A 24844-nucleotide genomic window follows, 5' to 3' on the forward strand; every position below is an offset into this window, starting at 1 on the left:
TCATAATACAATGAAAATCTCAGAGACAAGCTCCGTTAATAATATCATTTTCTCACACGACTGTAATGACCTGAGCCGTACTCTACTGCGGCTAATATTGTCTTTTCACATTGCTCTTTTCAGCACGGTTCCATCATTGACGGATATATATTGTAAAAAGGGTCCAAGATATAGGTTTCACCTGATCCAATACAATAAATTACATCAGCAATAGATATTCAAAGGCATTTGAAAGAAGAAGTGAAAAAGGAATATAAAGCCTAATTTATTTTTCTCACCTGCGTGTGGATTTTGGCAATCTGCTTTTCGTTTACATTGGGCTGCTGGTAGACCCTGCTCTTGTAACGGAACTGTAAATAGGAGAAGAGAAAAATGGTAATGCTTTACTTAAAGCCAAAAGGTATAATGTATTATGATGTTGTTGCATTGAATGCATTGAAATACTAATCATGAGCATGAACACCCTATAATGCCTCTTATAATCATCTTGTAATGATCCTGACTAACAAAACAGATATAATCATACCCGGCAGCACTGATACTGCTGATCTATATATTCAATACTAAGTAAGGTGTACAACTACCAGTAGAAGAAGCAGGCAGTAACTAAGACTTCAGTACTAGCGATACCAGGCGACCACTGACTGGGCTTATATAGAACAAAGCAGAGAGAGGGAGCCAAGAGGATTTTTTTTATCTATGGAAACTTTCACATTGTGTTGTTGGGAGACCTTGCTCTTATAACAAAACTGTAGACAGGAGATTCAAAAAAGATTGCTTCCCAATCATACCCAGGGCCCATATTCACAAAATCATCTCAGCGTACTGTAGGAGCGCTGATCTAGGATCAGGTCCTCCCTGTCCATGTCATTGTTCTATAAAGACTCAGTTATGATTTTAAAGGCAAAACTGATCACCACTTCCCTGAGGCTCTTTATGAATACTGCCCCAGAATTGGTGATCCATATGTCTAATACTAAGTAACTAAGTTGTACTATACTAGAAAATATCACCCAGGCAGGCAGTAATTAAGTACTAGTGATACCAGGGGACCACTGACTGAGGCTATATAGAACAAAGAACAGAGAGAGGGAGCCAAGAATGGAGTTACCAGCTATGCCGCCTCATCACAATCCAGCTGAGCTGTTTGGAAAACAATACTTATTATAGGGATGCAGTCCCTAGATCATTCATTAAGTGGCTGAATTTTCTACAGATTAGATTCTTTGATAATGATCAACCAGGAGAAGTGCTAATACAGCACCTCTGGTTGGGGTTCAGCAGCGTGTCCAGTGCTGTGTTACTGGACCGCAGGGATGGAGCAGTGCTGGAGAAATGTAGGAAGTAGGGCCCACACACACAATCCATAACAACATTGTGCTTGCCTAATAAAGGTATGTTGTAGAGCAATCAGTGACGTACGTTTGCCAATACAGGAGGACTGGACTTGAGGGATGGAGCAGTACTGGATAAATAAAGTAGGGCCTGCAATGCACACACGATTGCTCTACCACATACTTTATAGGCTAGTATAATGTTTTGAGCCAGGAGCGCATCTATTTGACAAGACGAAGATCCACTCTTTGATCAAAAGGTAATAGCCTGATGAAGGTACTGTATGTTGTGAAGCAATCAGTGATGGATGTGCGTTTAATAATACAGACTAATGGTGCAGCACTTTTTCTGTACCACCAGAGTTGGGATCCCTTTGCTGCTGGTGGGTGAGTTAGTCTGAGGGTTAGAGTTAGGGCAAGGGTTAGGGCTAGACCTGAGGGATGGATCAAAGCAGTATTCTTACTGTACCTCCAGAGTTGGAACCCCCTTGATGCTGGTGGGAGTAGGGTAGTCTTTGAGAGGGCGCTCTTCGTCCAGGAAGCCAGACTTGCGGCCCTCCACAGCGGGCTGAAACAGGCCATAGTTCAGCACGTCCCTCAACGTCTGGGTCAGTGTACACAGGATCTGCTGTTTAGCAACCCATACGGTGGCCTCGGGTTTAAACCTCATACATGTCTGCTCCAAAATAAAGACAACATATGCAAAGATCATGCTAACATATCAACCCTGGAGTTTAAACATACATTTCTGCTCCAAAACATTAGAAGACAGGTGGCGTTGGGTTTAAAAAGCATACATTTCTGCTTCTAACACACACATGCAGATGTTCCATTCTGGCAGCAGGTGCTAACAGATGGACCTGGACAAACAATAGCACACGTCTCCCTGCCAGTGAGACAATGGCTGTGAATATAGTATTTTATTTACAGTAGAATAGACTAGGAAGTCCTGTATAGAACAGTATGGAAATGTCTGCTAATGATATTCTGTTTTAGTAATTAGCTAGCCTCTTCCCAACAGAAGCTGGACAAAAATGATCATTCCATATTCATGAAGTCATTTGGCAGAGGTGCACACTACACAGTATTGGTGGAAGAAAACAATAACTGGAATTAGCTCAATCAATTAGTAAGGATTATAGCAATGGATTATGCTGTTATCCAGAAAATCCTGGTGGGTTTATATGAGAGTGCATGTTCATTTCTGATAAGGAATTTGAAAAACAACAGCACTTCTCAGCAAGAAAATATGTGTTTTGTGGCTGAATAACCAAGCTACCGATTTTCAATTGCTTTCTTTCTCCCTCTTACATACAGTGCCTTCAGAAAGTATTCATATGCCTCGACTTATTCGACATTTTGTTGTGTTACAGCCTGAATTCAAAATTGATTAAAGTATACATTTTTACACCCATCTACACCCAATACCCCATAACGACAACGTAAAAACATGTTTTTGGAAAAATTTTGTAATGTATTGAAAAAGAAATATAGAAATAACTCATGTATGTAAGAATTCACACCCCTGAGTCTTTGTAGAAGCACCTTTAGCAGCCATTACAGCTATGTCTTTCTGGGTAAATCTCTAAGAGCTTTCCACACCTGGATTATGCAACATTTGCCCATTATCCTTTTCAGAATTCTTCAAGCTCTGTCAAGTTGATTGTTGATCATTGCTAGACAACCATCGATAAAAGACAGTACTGTGCAGCCGTCTTCATCAACCTGGCCAAGGCTTTCGACTCTGTCAATCACCGTATTCTTATCGGCAGACTCAATAGCCTTGGTTTTTCTAATGACTGCCTCGCCTGGTTCACCAACTACTTTGCAGACAGAGTTCAGTGTGTTAAATCGGAGGGCATGTTGTCCGGACCTCTGGTAGTCTCTATGGGGGTACCACAGGGTTCAATTCTCAGGCCGACTCTTTTCTCTGTATATATCAATGATGTCGCTCTTGCTGAGGGCGATTCCCTGATCCACCTCTACGCAGACGACACCATTCTGTATACTTCTGGCCCTTCCGTGGCCTCCAACTGCTCTTAAACGCTAGTAAAACCAAATGCATGCTTTTCAACCGTTCGCTCCCCGCACCTGCCCGCCCGACTAGCATCACCACCCTGGACGGTTCCGACCTAGAATATGTGGACAACTATAAATACCTAGGTGTCTGGTTAGACTGTAAACTCTCCTTCCAGACTCATATTAAACATCTCCAATCCAAAATCAAATCTAGAATCGGCTTCCTATATCGCAACAAACCCTCCTTCACTCACGCCGCCAAACTTACCCGAGTAAAACTGACCATCCTACCGATCCTCGACTTCGGCGATGTCATTTACAAAATAGCTTCCAATACTCTACTCAGCAAACTGGATGCAGTCTATCACAGTGCCATCTGTTTTGTTACCAAATCACCTTATACCACCCACCACTGCGACCTGTATGCTCTAGTCGGCTGGCACTCGCTACATATTCGTCGCCAGACCCACTGGCTCCAGGTCATCTATAAGTCTATGCTAGGTAAAGCTCCGCCTTATCTCAGTTCACTGGTCACGATAACAACACCCACCCGTAGCACACGTTCCAGCAGGTATATCTCAATGATCATCCCCAAAGCCAACACCTCTTTTGGCCGCCTTTCCTTCCAGTTCTCTGCTGCCAGTGATTGGAACGAATTGCAAAAATCGCTGAAGTTGGAGACTTTTATTTCCCTCACCAACTTTAAACATCAGGTACCTGAGCTGCTAACCGATCGCTGCAGCTGTACACAGTCCATCTGTAAATTGCCCACCCAATATACCTACCTCATCCCCATACTGTTTTTATTTTATTTACTTTTCTTCTCTTTTGCACACCAGTATTTCTACTTGCACATCATCATATGCTTATTTATCACTCCAGTGTTAATCTGCTAAATTGTAATTATTCGCTCCTATGGCCCATTTATTGCCTACCTCCTCATGCCTACCCTACTCGATCCCTCTGATGTCATCAACTACAGACCAGTATCCCTTCTTTTCTCTCCAAAACTGTTGAGCGTGCCGTCCTTGGCCAGCTCTCTTGCTATCTCTCTCAGAATGACCTTCTTGATCCAAATCAGTCATGTTTCAAGGCTGGTCATTCAACTGAGACTGCTCTTCTCTGTGTCACGGAGGCTCTCCGCACTGCTAAAGCTAACAGACTCTCTTCTCTGCTCTCATCCTTCTAGACCTATCTGCTGCCTTTGATACTGTGAACCATCAGATCCTCCTCTCCACCCTCGCCGAGTCGGGCATCTCCGGCGCAGCTCACTCTTGGATTGCGTCCTACCTGACAGGTCGTTCCTACCAGGTTGGCGTGGCGAGAATCCGTCTCCGCACCACATGCTCTCACCACTGGTGTCCCCCAGGGCTCAGTTCTAGGCCCTCTCCTATTCTCGCTATACACCAAGTCACTTGGCTCTGTCATATCCTCACATGGTCTCTACTATCATTGCTACGCAGACAACACACAATTAATCTTCTCCTTTCCTCCTTCTGATAACCAGGTGGTGAATCGCATCTCTGCATGTCTGGCAGACATATCAGTCTGGATGACGGATCACCACCTCAAGCTGAACCTCGGCAAGACGGAGCTGCTCTTCCTCCCGGGGAAGGATTGCCCGTTCCATGATCTCGCCATCACAGTTGACAACTCCATTGTGTCCTCCTCCCAGAGTGCTAAGAGCCTTGGCGTGACCCTGGACAACACCCTGTCATTCTCCGTTAACATCAAGGCGGTGACCCGATCCTGTAGGTTCATTCGCAGAGTTCGCAGAGTACGACCCTGCCTTACACAGGAAGCGGCGCAGGTCCTAATCCAGGCACTTGTCATCTCCCGTCTGAATTACTGCAACTCGCTGCTGGTGGGGCTCCCTGCCTGTGCCATCAAACCCCTACAACTCATCCAGAACGCCGCAGCCCGTCTGGTGTTCAACCTTCCCAAGTTCTCTCACGTCACCCCGCTCCTCCGCACACTCCACTGGCTTCCAGTTGAAGCTTGCATCTGCTACAAGACCATGGTGCTTGCCTACGGAGCTGTGAGGGGAACGGCACCTCCGTACCTTCAGGCTCTGATCAGTCCCTACACCCAAAGAAGGGCACTGCGTTCATCCACTTCTGGCCTGCTCGCCTCCCTACCTCTGCGGAAGCACAGTTCCCGCTCAGCCCAGTCAAAACTGTTCGCTGTTCTGGCACCCCAATGGTGGAACAAGCTTCCTCACGACGCCAGGACAGCGGAGTCAATCACCACCTTCCGGAGACACCTGAAACCCCACCTCTTTAAGGAATACCTGGGATAGGATAAAGTAATCCTTCTAACCCCCCCCTATCCCCCCCCAAAAAATATATATAGATGTACTATTGTCAAGTGGTTGTTCCACTGGATATCATAAGGTGAATGCACCAATTTGTAAGTTGCTCTGGATAAGAGCGTCTGCTAAATGACGTAAATGTAAATGTAATGCCTTTTGCACACACTGTATATAGACTTTCTTTTTTTCTACTGTGTCATTGACTTGTTTATTGTGCTATTGCCTTGTTTATTGTTTACTCCATGTGTAACTCTGTGTTGTTGTCTGTGTCACACTGCTTTGCTTTATCTTGGCCAGGTCGCAGTTGTAAATGAGAACTTGTTCTCAACTAGCCTACCTGGTTAAATAAAGGTGAAAAAATAATATTTAAAATATAAAAAAATTAAAAACATTTTCAGGTCTTGCCATAGATATTCAAGTAGATTCTGACAAGTCAAAACTGTAACTCGGCCACTCAGGAACATTCACTGTCTTCTTGGTAAGAAACTCCAGTGTAGATTTGGCCTTGTGTTTTACGTTATTGTTCTGCTGAAAGGTAAATTAATCTACCAGTGTCTAATGGAAAGCAGACTGTACCAGGTTTTCCTCTAGGATTTGGACTGTGCTTAGCTCTATTCCGTATACTTTTTCATCCTGAAAAACTCCCCAGTTCTTAATGATTACAAGCATTCCCATAACATGATACACTACCCAAAGCATAATTAATAACTTTATCATGCTCAAAGGGATATACAATGTCTGCTTTTTTATTTTTACCCATCTACCAATAAGTACCCTTCTTTGAGAGGCATTGGAAAACCTCCCTGGTCTTTGTGGTTGATTCTGTGTTTGAAATTCACTGCTCGACTGAGGGACCTTAACCTCTATGGGCTAGGTGGGACGCTAGCGTGCCACCCGTGGTGCACTCCATCAACAGCAGGTGCATTTCAAGAGCGGCAAATTTGAATCCAAATAAATGTCAAAATTCAAATTTTTCAAAAATACAACTATGTTACACCATTTGAAAGATAAACATCTCCTTAATCTAACCACGTTTTACGATTTCAAAAAGGTTTTACGGCGAAAGCATAAATTTAGAGTATGTTAGGACAGTACATTTACAAGAGTTGTGTGTAATGTTTTGTCAAGTCAAAGACAGGGTCACCAAAACCATAAAACCAGCTAAAATGATGCACTAACCTTTTACAATCTCCATCAGATGACACTCCTAGGACATTATGTTAGACAATGCATGCATTTTTAGTTCTATCAAGTTCATATTTATATCCAAAAACAGCGTTTTACTATGGCATTGATGTTGAGGAAATCGTTTCCCTCCAATAACCGGCAGTCAAGTCAGCACCACAAATTAAATAATTAAAATTAGAAAACATTGGTAAAATATTATATTGTCATTTAAAGAATTATAGATTTACATCTCTTGAACGCAATCAACTTGCCAGATTTAAAAATAACCTTACTGGGAAATCACACTTTGCAATAATCTGAGCACTGCGCCCAGAAAAATACGCGTTGCGATACAGACTAGACGTCATGTTGGGGAGATCTAAAATCGAAAATACTATGTAAATAATCCATTACCTTTGATTCTCTTCATCAGATGTCACTTCCAGGTATCACAGGTCCATAACGAATGTAGTTTTGTTCAAAAAAGCTCATCATTTATGTCCAAAAATCTCCGTCTTGTTAGCACATGATCTAAGCCAGCCGGACTTCTCGTCATGAACGAGGGGAAAAAATATATTTACGTTCGTTCAAACATGTCAAACGTTGTATAGCATAAATCATTAGGGCCTTTTTAACCAGAACATGAATAATATTCAAGGTGGACGAATGCATACTCTTTTATAACGTATTGGAACGAGGGTACCCAACATGAACTCGCGCGCCAGGTGTCTAATGGGACATCATCGTTCCATGGCTCTTGTTCGGTCAGATCTCCCTCCAGAAGACTCAAAACACTTTGTAAAGGCTGGTGACATCTAGTGGAAGCAATAGGAAGTGCCAAAATATTCCTCAGCCCCTGTGTTTTTCAATGGGATAGGTTTAAAGGTAATACAACACATCAGGTATCCACTTCCTGTCAGAAAATGTCTCAGGGTTTTGCCTGCCAAATGAGTTCTGTTATACTCACAGACACCATTCAAACAGTTTTAGAAACTTTAGAGTGTTTTCTATCCATATATAATAAGTATATGCATATTCTAGTTACTGGGTAGGATTAGTAACCAGATTAAATCGGGTACATTTTTTTTATCCAGACGTGCAAATGCTGCCCCCTAGCCCTAACAGGTTAAAGATAACCGTATGTGTGGGGTACAGGGATGAGGTAGTCATTCAAAAACCCTGTTAAATAATATTATTGCACAAAGACTGAGTCCATGCAATGCATTGGGTGACTTGCTAAGCACATTTTTACTCCTGAACCTATTTAGGCTTGCCACAACAAAGGGGTTGAATACTTATTAACTCAATACATCTCAGCTTTTCAGTTTTTCTTAATTTGTAAACATTTAAAAAAAAAACATCATTCCACTCTGACATTATGGAGTATTGTGTGTAGGCCAGTGAAAAAAAAATAAAAATTTCATCCATAATAAATTCAGTCTGTAACACAACAAAATGTGGAAAAAGTCAAGGGGTGTGAATACTTTCTGAAGGCACTGTATCTAATTGCTTGGCTGAGAACAGTCTGACTTTCAGTTTATACATTATACAGTACATAGCAATTGTAGCTCGCTCTTTCACATTGACTGTATGCAGCTAAGTTGGCGCAAATATCCCACAATTGCTATGACCTCGTTTTTTTTAACAGCTTTGTGCTTTACTTACAATTTTACTAGCCTAGGGTTTAGTCTTTCATATAAACAACACGCAGTAACAAACTGCAGAAACAACTACCGGTATCTCATAATTCCAATCAGCATGAAGCATCCCAATAATTTTTCTACTCTCATTAGCACTGATTTGGCAGATAGCTGCTGTTTTTTAAAGATGTTTTACTTGTAATGATTGTGATGTGGTCGTTGTTCCACACCCGGCCATGATTACAGACACCGGTGTGTGTCCTTCCAAACTATATAAACTAGTGACCCGCAGTGTTTGTCATTATACCCTGATGAAGACAGCTTGTCTGTCGAAACGTTGGTTATTAAATTATTGCATCTGAGCTCCTAGAGTGTGAGGTTCTCCTTTTCTTTTTCAAGTGGTCGTTGTTTTAACTATTTTAGTTGAATGCACTGATTGTAAGTTACTCTGGATAAGGCTGTCTACTAAATGACTAATATGAAGAAAAAAAATATATACAATGTCCCTACTCACGGATTGCTGTCGGTTAGGTATGACAACACAAATGGTGAAAGTGAAACGTGCTTATGTTTTGGCTTTGATCTGGATTTAGATTTAGATTGCATATTCCTGCAGTATGATAAGATAATAGTTTAATGAGACAGAAGTGTGTACTCACAGACTGCTGCAGGTCAGGGATGACCACACAGAAGACCAGGGACTCCCTGCGGGCGGCCTCATCCTTCTCTGCCCTCCTGTCGGCCCTTCTGCTGGCCGTCTCCCCTCCAGGTTCTCCATGGCCAGCCTCCTCCTTGGAGCTGTCTGTCTCAAAACCTCCAGACCCGTCAGAGACACTCTGGGCCATTTCCTCCTCACTGGACGTAGGACTCCGAGGCATGATACGCTACTGGAGAGAGGGGACAGTGCTACACAGTGTACATTATACAGTATATAAAACTAACACACATACAGTTGAAGTCGGAAGTTTACATACACCTTAGCCAAATACATTTAAACTCAGTTTTTCACATTTCCTGACATTTAACCCTAGTAAAATTCCCTGTTTTAGGTCAGTTAGGATCACCACTTTATTTTAAGAATGTGAAATGTCAGAATAATAGTAGAGAGTATGATTTATTTCAGCTATTATTTCTTTCATCACATTCCCAGTGGGTCAGAAGTTTACATACACTCAATTAGTATTTGGTAGCATTGCCTTTAAATTGTTTAACTTGGGTCAAACGTTTCGTGTAGCCTTCCACAAGCTTCCCACAATAAGTTGGGTGAATTTTGGCCCATTCCTCGTGACAGAGCTGGTGTAACTGAGTCAGGTTTGTAGACATCCTTGCTCGCACACACATTTTCAGTTCTGCCCACACATTTTCTATAGGTTTGAGGTCAGGGCTTTGTGATGGCCACTCCAATACCTTGACTTTGTTGTCCTTAAGCCATTTTGCCACAACTTTGGAAGTATGCTTGGGGTCATTGTCCATTTGGAAGACCCATTTGCAACCAAGCTTTAACTTCCTGGCTGATGTCTTGAGATGCTGCTTCAATACATCCACATAATTATCCTTCTTCATGATACCATCTATTTTGTGAAGTGCACCAGTCCCTCCTGCAGCAAAGCACCCCCACAACATGATGCTGCCACCCCCGTGCTTCACGGTTGGAATGGTGTTCTTCGGCTTGCAAGCCTCCCCCTTTTTCCTCCAAACATAACGATGGACCATTATGGCCAAACAGTTCTATTTTTGTTTCATCAAAAAGTACGATCTTTGTCCCCATGTGCAGTTGCAAACCGTAGTCTGGCTTTTGTATGGCAGTTTTGGAGCAGTGGCTTCTTCCTTGCTGAGCGGCCTTTCAGGTTATGTCAATATTTTTTTTTCACCTTTATTTAACCAGGTAGGCAAGTTGAGAACAAGTTCTCATTTACAATTGTGACCTGGCCAAGATAAAGCAAAGCAGTATGACACATACAACAACACAGAGTTACACATGGAGTAAAACAAACATGCAGTCAATAATACAGTAGAAAAATAAGTCTATATACATACAATGTGAGCAAATGAGGTGAGATAAGGGAGGTAAAAGCAAAAAAGGCCATGGTGGCGAAGTACATACAATACAGCAAGTAAAACACTAGCATGGTAGATTTGCAGTGGAAGAAAGTGAAAAGTAGAAATAGAAATAGTGGGGTGCAAAGGAGCAAAATAAGAGACCATAGAGACTGCCAGAGGTCCGGACAACAGGCCCTCCAATTTGACACACTTAACTCTATCAGAGAAGTAGTTGGTGAACCAGGCGAGGCAATCATTTGAGAAACCAAGACTATTGAGTCTGCCGATGAGGATGTGGTGATTGACAGAGTCGAAAGCCTTGGCCAGGTCAATGAATACGGCAGCATAGTATTGTTTCTTATCGATGGCGGTTAAGATATTGTTTAGGACCTTGAGCGTGGGTGAGGTGCACCCATGACCAGCTCTGAAACCAGATTGCATAGCGGAGAAGGTGCGGTGGGATTCGAAATGTATAGGATATAGGACTCGTTTTACTGTGGATATAGATACTTTTGTACCTGTTTCCTCCAGCATCTTCACAAGGTCCTTTGCTGTTGTTCTGGGATTTATTTGCACTTTTCGCACCAAGTACGTTCATCTCTTGTAGATAGAACGCATCTCCTTCCTGAGCGGAATGATGGCTGCGTGGTCCCATGGTGTTTATACTTGCGTACTATTGTTTGTACAGATGAATGTGATACCTTCAGGTGTTTGTAAATTGCTCCCAAGGATGAACCAGACTTGTGGAGGTCTACAATTCTTTTTTTGAGGTTTTGGCTGATTTCTTTTGATTTTCCCATGATGTCAAGCAAAGAGGCACTGAGTTTGAAGGTAGGCCTTGAAATACATCCATAGGTACACCTCCAATTGACTCAAATTATGTCAATTAGCCTATCAGAAGCTTCTAAAGCCATGACATCATTTTCTGGAATTTTCCAAGCTGTTTAAAGGCACAGTCATATTAGTGTATGTAAACTTCTGACCCACTGGAATTGTGATACAGTGAATTATAAGTGAAATAATCTGTCTGTAAACAACTGTTGGAAAAATTACTTGTGTCATGCACGAAGTAGATGTCCTAACCGACTTGCCAAAACTATAGTTTGTTAACAAGAAATTTGTGGAGCGGTTGAAAAAACGAGTTTCAATGATTCCAACCTAAGTGTATGTAAACTTCCGACTTCAACTTTACAAGCTCTGAAGGTCTGGCTACGAGGCATGCTGGACTCTACTGTGGTTGTGCCAGGGATAGATGACACAGTGTTATAGGGCTTCACTATACTGTAACCGACCCCAGATACACACAATGACACAGTGTACTTCACAAATAAAAGACTAACACACACAAACACACACACACGCCATCTCCGGACTCAACGTTGGGCTTCGAGGCATGATACCGTACTACGCTGTTGCTGGGGGAGGGAGAGGAGAAAGAAGAGAAGAGAGGTGAGAACAGAGAGGAGAAAATAAATATTACACAGTGTACTTTATACACACGCACACACACAAAAGTTCTGGTCCATCTCCTCCTTACTGGACATTAGGCAACGAGGAATGATACCCTACTGGTCAGGCCAGCAAGAGAAAAAGAGGAGATGAGCGAGAGAGAGAGAGAATGGAGGACACAGTGTTACCTAGAAATCTGTACAATTACAGACACAGATACACATAGAAACACAGTGTACTCCCACACAGACACATGCACACAGCGTCGCACACACAACGTTGCACGCACACACGACATCGCACGCACACACACACTGTGGATTATCTCCTCACTGGATGTCGGGCCTGATATTGGACTGTGGCCGGGGGAGGGAGAAGAGAGAGGAGAGCTGAGAGAGGAGAGAAGAGACAGGGTCACCCAGATCCATACATTTATTACAACGTCACACGCACACATACAAACAGGACTGTGATGATGCTTTATCCCAATTATCTTTCTTTACTCCCAAAGTGTGCACCTGTTCACTTCCCTTCACTGAAATTAATTTACTGGAATAAGAAATAAGGTGGAAACCTCCACTCACCCATGTCTTCACCAATCCAATGCTTTTAGATTTGTGGGAAGTAGTGAACGAGTGAGTGCACACTGCAGGAGAAAGGAGATATCATTGGGACGTGATTCCTATCCCTCATTTGGCGCCAAACACAGATGTTGAATGTTTGCTAATGTTTACTTGTGTTGCTAGCGTGTACTGTACAAGCATATTCCTATAGCTAAACATGTTCCACAGTTGTTATGCAAAAGATTACACTAGAGTAGAAATGTTAAAATTGTTTATTATAGTTTAAAGTTATATTATCGGGGCATTCACATGCTCGTGGTAAGTGGGAAACTATAAATCAAATCAAACTTTATTTGCCACATGCGCCGAATACAAGTGTAGACTTTACCATGAAATGCTTACTTACAAGCCCATAACCAACAGTGCAGTTCAAGAAGAATAAAATATTTACCAAGTAGGCTAAAATAAAAAGTAATAATAAAAAGTAACACAATAAGAATAACAATAATGAAGCTATATACAGGTGGCACCGGTACAGAGTCAGTGTGCAGGTTTACAGGCTAGTTGAGGTAATCTGTACATGTAGGTGGGGGCGAAGTGAATATGCATAGGTAACAAACAAACAGTGAGTAGCAGCAGTGTACAGCTGGGGGGGGTCAATGTTAATTTGCCCAGCTGCAATTTTTAAGAATTGTTCAGCAGTCTAATGGCTTGGCGGTAGAAGCTGTTGAGGAGCCTTTTGGTCCTAGACTTGGTGCTCCGGTACCGCCGTGATGTAGCAGAGAAAACAGTCTAGAACTTGGGTAACTGGAGTCTCTGCCAATTTTATGGGCTTACCTCTGACACCGCCTATTATATAAGTCCTGGATGGTAGGAACCCTAGCTCCAGTGATGTACTGATCCGATCGCACTACCCTCTCTAGCGCCTTACGGTCAGGCGGTGATGCAACCGGTCAGGATGCTCTCGAAGGTGCAGCTGTAGAACCTTTTGAGGATCAGGGGACCCATGCCACATTTTTCCAGTCTCCTGAGGGGGAAAAGGTGTTGTCGTGCCCTCTTCACAACTGTCTTGGTATGTTTGGACCATGATAGTTCGTTGGTGATGTGGACACCAAGGAACTTGAAAATCTTGACCCACTCTACTACAGCCCCATCGATGTTAATGGGTGCCTGTTCGGCCCGCCTTTTCCTGTAGTCCATGATCAGCTCCTTTGTCTTGCTCACATTGAGGGAGAAGGTTGTTGTCCTAGCACCACACTGACAGTTCTCTGACCTCCGCCCTATAGGCCGTCTCATCGTTGTCGGTGATCAGGACTACTACTGTTGTGTTGTCAGCAAACTTAATGATGGTGTTGGAGTCGTGTTTGGCCACGCAGTCGTGGGTGAACAGGGAATATAGGAGGGGACTAAGTACACACCCCTGTGGGGCCCCAGTGTTAAGGATCAGCGTGGCAGACGTGTTGTTGCCTACTCTTACCACCTGGGGGCGGCCCATCAGGAAGTCCAGGATCCAGTTGCAGAGGGAGGTGTCAGAGGGAGGTGTTTAGTCCCAGAGTCCTTAGCTTAGTGATGAGCTTCGTGGGCACTATGGTGTTGAACGCTGAGCTGTAGTCAATGCACAGCATTCTCACATAGGTGTTCCTTTTGTCCAGGTGAGAAAGGGCAGTGTGGAGTGCAATTAAGATTGGATCTGTTGGGGCGGAATGCGAATTGGAGTGGGTTTAGGGTGTCCGGGAGGATGCTGTTGATGTGAGCCATGACCTGCCTTTCAAAGCACTTCATGGCTACCAACATGAGTGCCACGGGGCGGTAATCATTTAGGCAGGTTACCTTCGCTTCAATGGGCACAGGGACCATGGTAGTCTGCTTGAAACATGTCGGTATTACAGACTTGATCAGGGAGAGGTTGAAAATGTCAGTGAAGACACTTGACAGTTGGTCCGTGTGTCACGTCCTGGCCAGTATAAGGGATAATTGTTATTGTAGTTTGGTCAGGACGTGGCAGAGGGTATTTGTTTTATGTGGTTCAGGGTGGTGTTTTTGTAGTAAGGGCATTTGATTTAGTATTCCAGGGTTTTTTGGGCACTGTTTGAGATTCATGCATTCTATGTTTAGTCTAGGTAGTCTGTTTCTATGTTGAGTTAATTGGGGTGAACTTCCAATTGAAGGCAGCTGTGTGGTGTTGCCTTTGATTGGAAGTCCTATATAAGTTGGGTGTGTTTGTCTGTATGTTTGTGGGAGATTGTTCTGAGTTTAGCCTTGTCAGACTGTTTGTTGATCGTTCGTTCTCTTTTTTTGTTATTTTGGTGTTCATTTTGGAATTTATTAAAAGTCAAGATGAGCATACATATACCTGCGGCATTTTGGTCCTCCTTAACCAACGACAACCGTGACACCGTGCATGCTTTGAGTAGAAGTCCTGGTAATCTATCTGGCCCAGCGGCTTTGTGAATGTTGACCTGTTTAAAGGTTTTGTTCACATCGGCTACCGAGAGCGTTATCACAGTCATCCAGAACAGCTGGTGCTCTCGTGCATGCTTCAGCGTTGCTTACCTCAAAGCTACAGTAGCATAAAAGGCATTTAGCTCGTCTGGTAGGCTCGCGTCACTGGGCAGCTCGCGTCTGGGATTCCCTTTGTAGTGCGTAATAGTTTTCAAGCCCTGCCACGTCTGACGAGCATCAGAGCCGGTGAAGTAGGATTCAATCTTAATCCTGTATTGACGCTTTGCTTGTTTGATGGTTCGTCTGAGGGCATAACGGGATTTCTTATAAGCGTCCGGATCAGTCTCCCGCTCCTTGAAAGCGGCAGCTCTAGCCTTTAGCTAGATGCAGATGTTGCCTGTTGTCCGTGGCTTCTAGTTGGGAAATGTACACACAGTCACTGCGGGGACGACGTCATCGATGCATTTATTTATAAAGCAGATGTCTGAGGTGGTGGATTCCTCAATGCCGTTGGATGAATCCCGGAACATATTCCAGTCTGTGCTAGCAAAACAGTCCTGTAGTGTAGCATCCGCGTCATCTGACCACTTCCGTATTAAGCGAGTCACTGTTACTTCCTGCTTTAGTTTTTGCTTGTAAGCAGGAATCAGGAGGATAGAATTATGGTCAGATTTGCCAAATGGAGGGTGGGGGACAGCATTGTATGCATCTCTGTGTGTGACGTAAAGGTGGTCTAGAATTTTTTTCCCCGTGGTTGCACGTGACATGCTGGTAAAAATGTGGTAAAACTGATTTAAGTTTGCCTGCATTAAAGTCCCCGGCCACTAGGAGTGCCGCTTCTGGGTGAGCATTTTCTTCTTTGCTTATGGCCTTATAGAGTTGGTTGAGAGCGGTCTTAGTGCCAGCTTTGCTTTGTGGTGGTAAATAGACGGCTACTAATAACACAGATGAGAACTCTCTTGGTAGATAGTGTGGTCGACAGCTTATCATAAGGTACTCTACCACAGGTAAGCAATACCTCGAGACTTCTTTAATATTAGACATCGCGCACCAGCTGTTATTGACAAAATGACACACACCCCCACCCCTCGTCTTACCAGAGGTAGCGTCTCTGTTCTGCCGGTGAATGGAATATCCCGCCAGCTCTATTGTCCATTTTGTCGTTCAGCCACGTCTCAGTGAAACATAAGATGTTACAGTTTTTAATGTCCTGTTGGTAGGATAATCTTAATAGTAGGTCATCAATTTTATTTTTCAAAGATTGCACGTTAACAAGAAGGCATTGGGAGTTTGATCGCTCGCCTCCGGATTCTCAGTAGGATCCCCGATCTGCGTCCCCTTTTCCGGCGTCTTTTCTTCACGCAAAAGGCGTGGATCTGGGACTGTTCCAGTGAAAGCAGGATATCCTTCTTGTCGGACTCATTAAAGGAAAAAGCTTCTTCCAGTCTGTGGTGAGAAATCGATTTTCTGGGAGACGGTAGCAGCAACATTATGTACACAATAAGTAAAAAAATAAGTTACTCAAAACGCAAAAAAATTATTAACAGAATTGCACAATTGCTTGGGAGAATGTAAAACGTCAGCCATGTTCTTCGGCGCCATAAATCCATCATTATTGTGTTTAAGTGCTTTTGAAGTCAGAACAATTCTCTTATTCTCTTTGTCAACAACAACTAATGAAAAATCTCTAATATTAAGGAAGTTTCAAGGTTTTACTCGCCTGAGTTCAGGTCGCGTACTCAGAGTAGGCCTTTTGTTTTATGAGCATTTATGTCTGCTTGTTCTCATGTTATATTTTTGGTCTCCTCCCCTTCGCCCCTTTGTGCTGTGTGCACCTTCCCATTTACACCAGAGATCTGTATATAATGACGAGATACACGTCTCCGCCCTAACAATGGGACTTGTTGTCCCAAAGGCAGAAGGCAGACGACACGCTAAGGTCCAAAATAAGTCCATAGAAACGTATTGGCCTTATTTTGGACATATTTTAGCGAGACTGAAACCTCTGGCTTCCTATCCTCTATGGTTTACACACACACCAAGCCCCTCCCCCTGCCTCTCATGCCAACAAAGTTGAGAGATCTTCCTCTCTGACAAGCGGTTTCAACTATTTCAGCTATTTGCATTTGAGGTTTGGTCCAACAGAATCGGTCATATGGACACCAAAACACATTGATTTTTTTTTTACTATAATAGAGAAGTTTTCTAACGATACCCTTTTTATGTCTCAACTACTGAAGTTGCGCGCAGAGCAGACACTATTAAAGTGAGAGTATCAATGAGCATTAATTCTGGAAAATGAATGCCCAGTTTGTTGTGCACAGCATTGGGGTACCAAGTACCGCTAGCAGCATTTTAGCCAAAGACTGCTATACTAGTTGTCTAGTCTGTTTTATAAATGTGCAATAAGCATAAAACACAATTGTATAAGGAATTGGCAACTCATTCTCATTCTGAGAAATAAGGTAGGCCATTTGATTTCAACATTTGAACAAAGTGGACAGGCTAACATGCCTTTCAAACAGTTGGAGACAGACAGAAGGGTGTTTTCATAACAATTCAGCTGTTCAACCTAGTTAGCTAGCAAATAGATCCAAGTTGACTATACTTGAAATATAAAGATTAGCTGGCTAATCACTAGCACGTGGGCTTGAGAGATTGTTGATGAGACCTGTGTTCATTTTCTATAGCCTAACGCCTGCTACAAGATGTTAGTCATTATTAGTCAATGTGGTTCTAGTTCAATTCATAACAAAAAAGAGCATTTTCATAGACAGACTTGAAAGCCAATCAGTGATTATTGCAACAACAAAAAGCAGGTTCAACTATTTTGATAAAATAAAATAAATGATTAGTGGGTCTTATGGCTGTGGAATTTACCACAGGTGGACTCCAATCAAGTTGTAGAGACATCTCAAGGATGATCAATGAAAACGGGATGCATCTGAGCTCAATTTCGAGTCTCATAGCAAAGAGTCTGAATGCTTTTGTATTTGCTTATATTTCTAAAAATCTGTTTTCGCTTTGTCATTATAGGGTATTGTGTGTAGATTGATTTATCCATTTTAGAATAAGGCTGTAACAAAATGTGGAAAAAGTGAAGGGGTCTGAGTACAGTCACCAAAGCTCGGGATAACATGAAAACAGCCTAACCAGCTCTGCTATGGCGAGTAAAATGGTAAGAGTGAGGTGCTCTCTCATTTGTGCCTGGAAGTAGCTAGCCAGTTAGCTTGTGACGTGTGCTTGACTGCCGTTAAGATGGTCAGAACGCTCGGATCAACCCTAGTCCTCGGCCAATGTGCCCTCCAGTGTGCGCTCTGAACGCGCCGAGAGAGGAAACGCTCAGAATTTACGAATGGACAATCTGACAACACTCTGAATTTACGAATGCCCAGAGCGCACTCTGGCACTCCAGATTGAACTTACGAACACACCCGATGTCAATGTCTAGCTAGTAAAATGTCTAGCTAGTCATTTGTTATGCTAACAAGCTAGCAAGAGGTTGCATAACAACAGCATCAACTTCCGGTAGACAGGCGTAGCGCTACGCTAGTACGCTCAATTGAAAGGATACCGTTTGCTACAGTATTCTAAAATGAACTAATAGTATATAGTATGTAGTATATTCTCATTAAGTATGTAGTATACAGTATGTTGGTATGGGTATTCGAACACAGCCATAGACTGTCCTCTCTGCTACCGCACGGCAAGCAGTACTGGAGTGCCAATTCTGGGATCAAAAGGCTCCTTAACAGCTTCTACACCCAAGCCATAAGACTGCTGAACAGTTAATCAAATGGCTACCCAGACTATTTACATTGCCCCCCCCTTATTTTATTATTATTTATTGTAATTTGTTGCACTGACTCTCTTGCACAGGCTCCATATACACTCACTGGACTCACTCACTAACCACACAATCACACATACTACACTGACACTCCAACAAACACACACACACACACACACACATACACACACACACACACACACACACACGGACACACACACACACACACACACACACACAATTGCATATTGACACCCTGCACACACACACACACACACACACACACACACACACACACACACACACTACACACACACACACACTCTTCACACTCTTCACATACACTGCTGCTACTCTCTGTGTATTATCTATGCATAGTCACTTTACCCCTACCTATATTAACTCGAGTCACCCGTACCCCTACACATTGACTCGGTACTGCCGGCACCGGTGATGTGCAAACTTATCCGTTAGGTGTGCGTGCTCAGTAGTGACGTTGAGGGGTGTTTCCATAATAGCCTACATATTTAACAAATAATGATATGCGATATTATCGTTTGATATATTGGAAATGTAGTATTATCCAGCGCTCTCTTCAAATCTGACCACCAAAATCTGCGTTATCAGATGTCATGTGACTGGAGCCCTCCAGGGTGCGGCGCGTGCGCACACACACACACACACACACCGCACACACACACACACACACCATGCAGCCTTTGCAATGTTGTTGCCCTAGTTTAGAGCTCTGGATGACACACAAAATGACACACATTCACACACTACTACTGGTATCCTTAATTTGAACAGGCACTGCTTTAAAATTGGATATTGAAAATGCTTCAAAATACATTTTACAATAATGCTTTGCAAAACCCTAATTCTGTCTAACAGGGAAGTTTTTCAAATAGAAACCGCTGTATGTAGGATAGATTTTTATACTGGTTATATTTCACTGATACCACTTTACACAGTAATTGAGACCCAAGTCATTGTGTGTTTAAAATGGTTCTACTATCCTTCCTTTTGTTCATTTCCTGCTCATTTCTCTCACTTTGTGATGCCGGGTTCTCATTGTCCTTGACTTCCCTTTTATAGCTCTGTGCTGAGAGTTTCTCAATCACTGCTCACAAATGTAATTTAAAACTGAGCTGGGAAGTAAAGGAAGCAGACCAGAAGCTCACCTTTTCTACTTGTTGTTTTCAGACAGCCAAGAAACTGACGGGCAGCTTGAAATCAAATGCCATGACCTTGGACGTACCAAGTGGTGGGATCCATCCTGCAATAAGAGAATAGCAGTGTGAGAATAGCATCTTAAAAACTAAATTTGTCCGAGGCCTCATACAGTGAAAACATTGAAATTCACTACTTTCATTCATATGCTTGTTCTGCAGTCATATTTAGCCTCACATTGAAGTGTTTCACCATGTTCTTTTCAAGTAGAGCACAAAACAATTTGATATAAAAAGTTGTATACATGAGTTTTATTGACAAATGTCAATTAACAAGTAAGGTCCGCAAATCAAAAACCTGATGAAAAATGCATTTATAAGAATGTTGTAAGTACAGAATTCATTTTCTCAGTGGGAAATGGATATCCAACTTGTCAGTAACAACTGCGTGGAGTTTGTAGTTTGTAGAGCAAACCATTAGAAGAGAGTCTCGGCTTTTCATAGCGGGGTCATAATAGTTTGTAGCTCAAACCGTTGTGACTTTACAGTCATTGTTTGCGATCCAGTAAACACTCTACGTTGTGGTTCTCCCTCAGTCCAGTCCAGTCCAGACGAGGCCAGAGCCACAGTCGAAAAATGACTAGCTCCATAAAAAGTGCTCCAGCAGCACATTACCTCCCTAGAGCATCTTTTCAGACAGCCACATCATTCATCATGACTGTCTGTTTTCTCCACTTCCTCCAGCCAGACCCCTCCAATCACCACGGAAACACACACACACAGACCCCTTCGAATCACCATGAGACACACTAGACCCAGAAGGAAGGAAGTATCATGTTGGTTTGTTTAACGCTTGTTTAGCCTATAGGGTCTTGGAGGCAATTAAACAGAGGCCTAGCGCAGCAGGTCTGATATACCTTAGATATCACATGGGTGTTCCAGCACACTGTTAAAGCATGCTGGGCCCGGAAAGAATCTCTGCAAAGTGAAAGCCAAGGCCAGACAGAACCATTGGCAAAATGTCGAACCCAATGTAGCTAAAAGTATGACACGTAATGTAAGAGGATATGGATTTCGGCTTTGAAGTGAATTCGGGATAGCACCGTAGGCAGACCTTATTCAAAATCTCTAACTTCCTATTCATGCAGTATGATAAGATCAAAGTGTGCACTATAACCGAACCCTGTACTTTAAGTCCCGGTCAGTCTTGCATCTAGCCCATTTGCTGTGTACTGAGCTCTAATGAGAGCCCCAGTGGATGTGATGGGGATCAGCTGGCCAAGCTGGGACTCTGTAATGAACTCAGTCATGCAAGAGAGGATATAACACTCCAAAATGCTAATCTGACACGGTCAGGGACCATAACATCCCATCCCTGGGAGGCTCTACTCTGCTGGATCCAGGGACTAGTTTCACCTCTCAGTGACTGTACCTCTTACTGTGATTGGTGTATAGTACTGCAACTGTTCTACAGTGTCTAGTGTACAGTCTCCTCTACAGTGAGCTGTTCTAAAGATCTACTGTGTCCCTGTTGGTGTCATTACCCTGCAGTGAGGTCGAGCACCAGGGACCTCTCTGTCACACAGGGTCAACAGTGTGGCCCTGACTGTCCTCTAGGATCAGGGCCAGGGGCAGCACCAGAGGGAGTAAATCAATCATATTAAGGTGAACAAACCTCCAGTATACCAGAGGAACACAACCAAAGGTGGAATTGGGAAGGAACTCTTGGGAGTTCCCAATGTGAAATCATTTTTGACATGTTTTGTAAGGAGAAAAATTATGCGATTTTGCATTCCCAGAGTGAACTTTTGTCCAATCCGCAACTGAACACCTTGACTCCAGATGGTCTGACATATTGGCTTGCGTCCAGCATTCGTCTGACTGCCTGAATCAGGGCAGAGTTGTCAAGGACCTCTAACATACTGTAAACAATTCTGTAATTCACATAGGAATGGGCGATATAGCATACATTTCATACCATGGTATATTCCAGATTTATTCACAACCAATTTCTATTTCACAAAATAAATATATTAAGAAAATAGCATACAGTACATGTGCTATGCTATCCAGCTGCAAATCACCCTTAGGGGATAATGTCAATGTAATAGCAATCTTTTTAGGACCACAACGAGGACAGTGATGGGTTTAGCCACTGAAAAAGACGCTCAAATCAGAGAGGAGAACGTTCTAACCATGGCCCATTAGCAATGGACACCGCTGTTATTTCAGACCCACTGATTGGACACCGTCTTTAGGAAGGTTTAACTAGATGTGGCTCACATTAACAGCACAACTGTGTAACAATGTAGACCTAATTTCCACCACGCATCCCTAAAAAAATATATATATATTTAAAAACATGTGTTTTCTTAAACTCAATATTATCATAAAACAGACAAAGATACCAATCAGGAAACCGGCCTTCATGAAGCACAAACCCATATCAAATACTGTATTTCTTCTCCGCGCTAACAATATTCAGTGAATTTGTTCTAGGCCGTTTTTATGTATTCTGGACGAAGCAGACAGACATTGTCAGTCCCCAGGCAGTGTTAGGGAGAAAAATCACTCAGTGTCACAGTGGATGGAGGCCTAATGATCTAACTTCTCAGTCAGTTTGTTTCCTATGGACGACTGGAAAGCATCACTAGCTATGCCACAGTAAATAGGGCAACACACATAGGATTGTTTAGCAGGCCGGTCGGAACGTCTTGGTCTCAGATGGGTGTGTAAAATGCCAATACTGTTGGTTGAACAGTTTAACGCATCACTGGCTGAACAAATTAATAGTTTAGTTTGCTAGAAAAGGCTGTCCACCTTAAAAGTGTGCCCGTCAATCATCCGTAATACCTAGGTCAGGGATGGGCAACTTTGATGGGGGTGGGGGACACAAAACATCTGAACTCATCATGAGCGGCCGCAGTTGACCACCACAATTCTACACATTTTGCCATGGGGCTGAGAGAAGATGCTGCAATTTCATAACTAATTTCATACAATTCTACTAGTTTTACAATGCGGCGGAGAGGAAAATGAGCTGTTTTAGAGAAAATACACATTTTGTCATATGGGGGAGAGAAATGTTTACAGTTTTTAATATGATATCTGAGTGAGACTGACTAACAAAATCAATGGGGGCGAGGGGGGGAGGGGGGGTCCTTGACTTAGGGCTTATGCTGTGCAGTGGGCTGCGACATTCAGAAGAGCTGAAACATAGGATTATGTCCAGTCAACACAGAACTACACAACATTTCCATCTGAGTTCTAGCCTGGTCCCAAAACTGTTTTGCCGCCTTGCCATGACAATAGGAGTTGGCAAGACAGCACAAACAAATATGGAACTAGGCTAATGATGTTCCACTCTCCTGAGTAAATCCCTGATATCAAGAGAAACACATTTACGCTCATCTCCATTTCTGTCAATCTCAGGAACCAGATCCACCAGCCCGTTACTTTACTAAACATAACTGAATTGCGACCCAAGTCCAAGAGTCAATCCAGAGACATGGAGACACTCAGCCAGGCGAAATTAACTGTCCTATGGATACAAAAGGGTAATGAATAATTTATAAACTTCTCTCAGTGTAAGGGAATTGCCAGAGCCAGGAAAGCCAGGGTATCACGAGGAGATGAGAGTGGATTTAAACAGAGTTTCTTGTGTCTCTGTGGTTATGCTTTATATTATACCTTCTATCTATCTGGCTCTAGATTACACTCTTCTCTATCACACTATAATGCTCACTTAAGTGAAGAACAGGTAGGTGGCAGGTTGCGTAGCGGTTAAGAGTGTTGCTGGTTCAAATCCCTAAGCCAAATAGTTGAAAAATCTGTCAATGTGCCCTGGAGCAAGGCACTTAACCCTAATTCCAGGTTTTCCAAACTTGGTCCCGGGGACCCCAAGAGGTGAACACTTTGGTTTTTGTTCTAGCACTACACAGCTGATTCAAATAATCAACTAATCATCAAGCTTTGATCATTTGAATCAGTTGTGTAGTGCTAGAGCAAAAACCACAATGTGCACCCCTCTGTGTCCCAATGACAGAGTTTGGGAAACACTGTCTTAATTGCACCTGTAAGCCGCTCTGGATAAGAGCCTCTGCGAAATGACAAAATATATATATAATACACTGCTCAAAAAAATTAAGGGAACACTAAAATAACACATCCTAGATCTGAATGAATGAAATAATCTTATTAAGTACTATTTTCTTTACAAAGTTGAATGTGCTGACAACAAAATCAGACAAAAATAATCAATGGAAATCCAATTTATCAGCCCATGGAGGTCTGGATTTGGAGTCACACTCAAAATTAAAGTGGAAAACCACACTACAGGCTGATCCAACTTTGATGTAATGTCCTTAAAACAAGTCAAAATGAGGCTCGGTAGTGTGTGTGGCCTCCACGTGCCTGTATGACCTCCCTACAACGCCTGGGCATGCTCCTGATGAGGTGGCGGATGGTCTCCTGAGGGATCTCCTCCCAGACCTGGACTAAAACATCCGCCAACTCCTGAACAGTCTGTGGTGCAACGTGGCGTTGGTGGATGGAGCGAGACATGATGTCCCAGATGTGCTCAATTGGATTCAGGTCTGGGGAACGGGCGGGCCAGTCCATAGCATCAATGCCTTCCTCTTGCAGGAACTGCTGACACACTCCAGCCACATGAGGTCTAGCATTGTCTTGCATTAGGAGGAACCCAGGGCCAACCGCACCAGCATATGGTCTCACAAGGGGTCTGAGGATCTCATCTCGGTACCTAATGGCAGTCAGGCTACCTCTGGCGAGCACATCGAGGGCTGTGCGGCCCCCCAAAGAAATGCCACCCCACACCATGACTGACCCACCACCAAACCGGTCATGCTGGAGGATGTTGCAGGCAGCAGAACATTCTCCACGGCATCTCCAGACTCT

General features: G+C 43.1%; 1 protein-coding gene across 2 annotated transcripts in view; it reads right to left on the reverse strand.

The window, feature by feature from the left end:
• shank2b (SH3 and multiple ankyrin repeat domains 2b) overlaps nucleotides 1-24844 on the reverse strand; it is a 163486-nt gene that overhangs the window by 125815 nt on the left and 12827 nt on the right. The window contains exons 2-5 of one of the 2 annotated variants that reach the window (XM_014147798.2): nucleotides 19940-20034; nucleotides 9131-9358; nucleotides 1804-2010; nucleotides 279-350 (exon numbers count right to left, since the gene is read on the reverse strand). In XM_014147798.2, coding sequence (XP_014003273.2) covers nucleotides 279-350; nucleotides 1804-2010; nucleotides 9131-9349 — 498 coding nt within the window. In that variant the 5' untranslated portion in view covers nucleotides 9350-9358; nucleotides 19940-20034. Of the gene's footprint in view, nucleotides 1-278; nucleotides 351-1803; nucleotides 2011-9130; nucleotides 9364-19939; nucleotides 20035-24844 lie in introns of those variants that run through there. The other variant, XM_045696893.1, reaches the window with a different exon arrangement.

The sequence above is a fragment of the Salmo salar genome, chromosome ssa16 (genome assembly GCF_905237065.1).
Source record: "Salmo salar chromosome ssa16, Ssal_v3.1, whole genome shotgun sequence".
NCBI classification, from domain to species: Eukaryota; Metazoa; Chordata; class Actinopteri; order Salmoniformes; family Salmonidae; genus Salmo; species Salmo salar.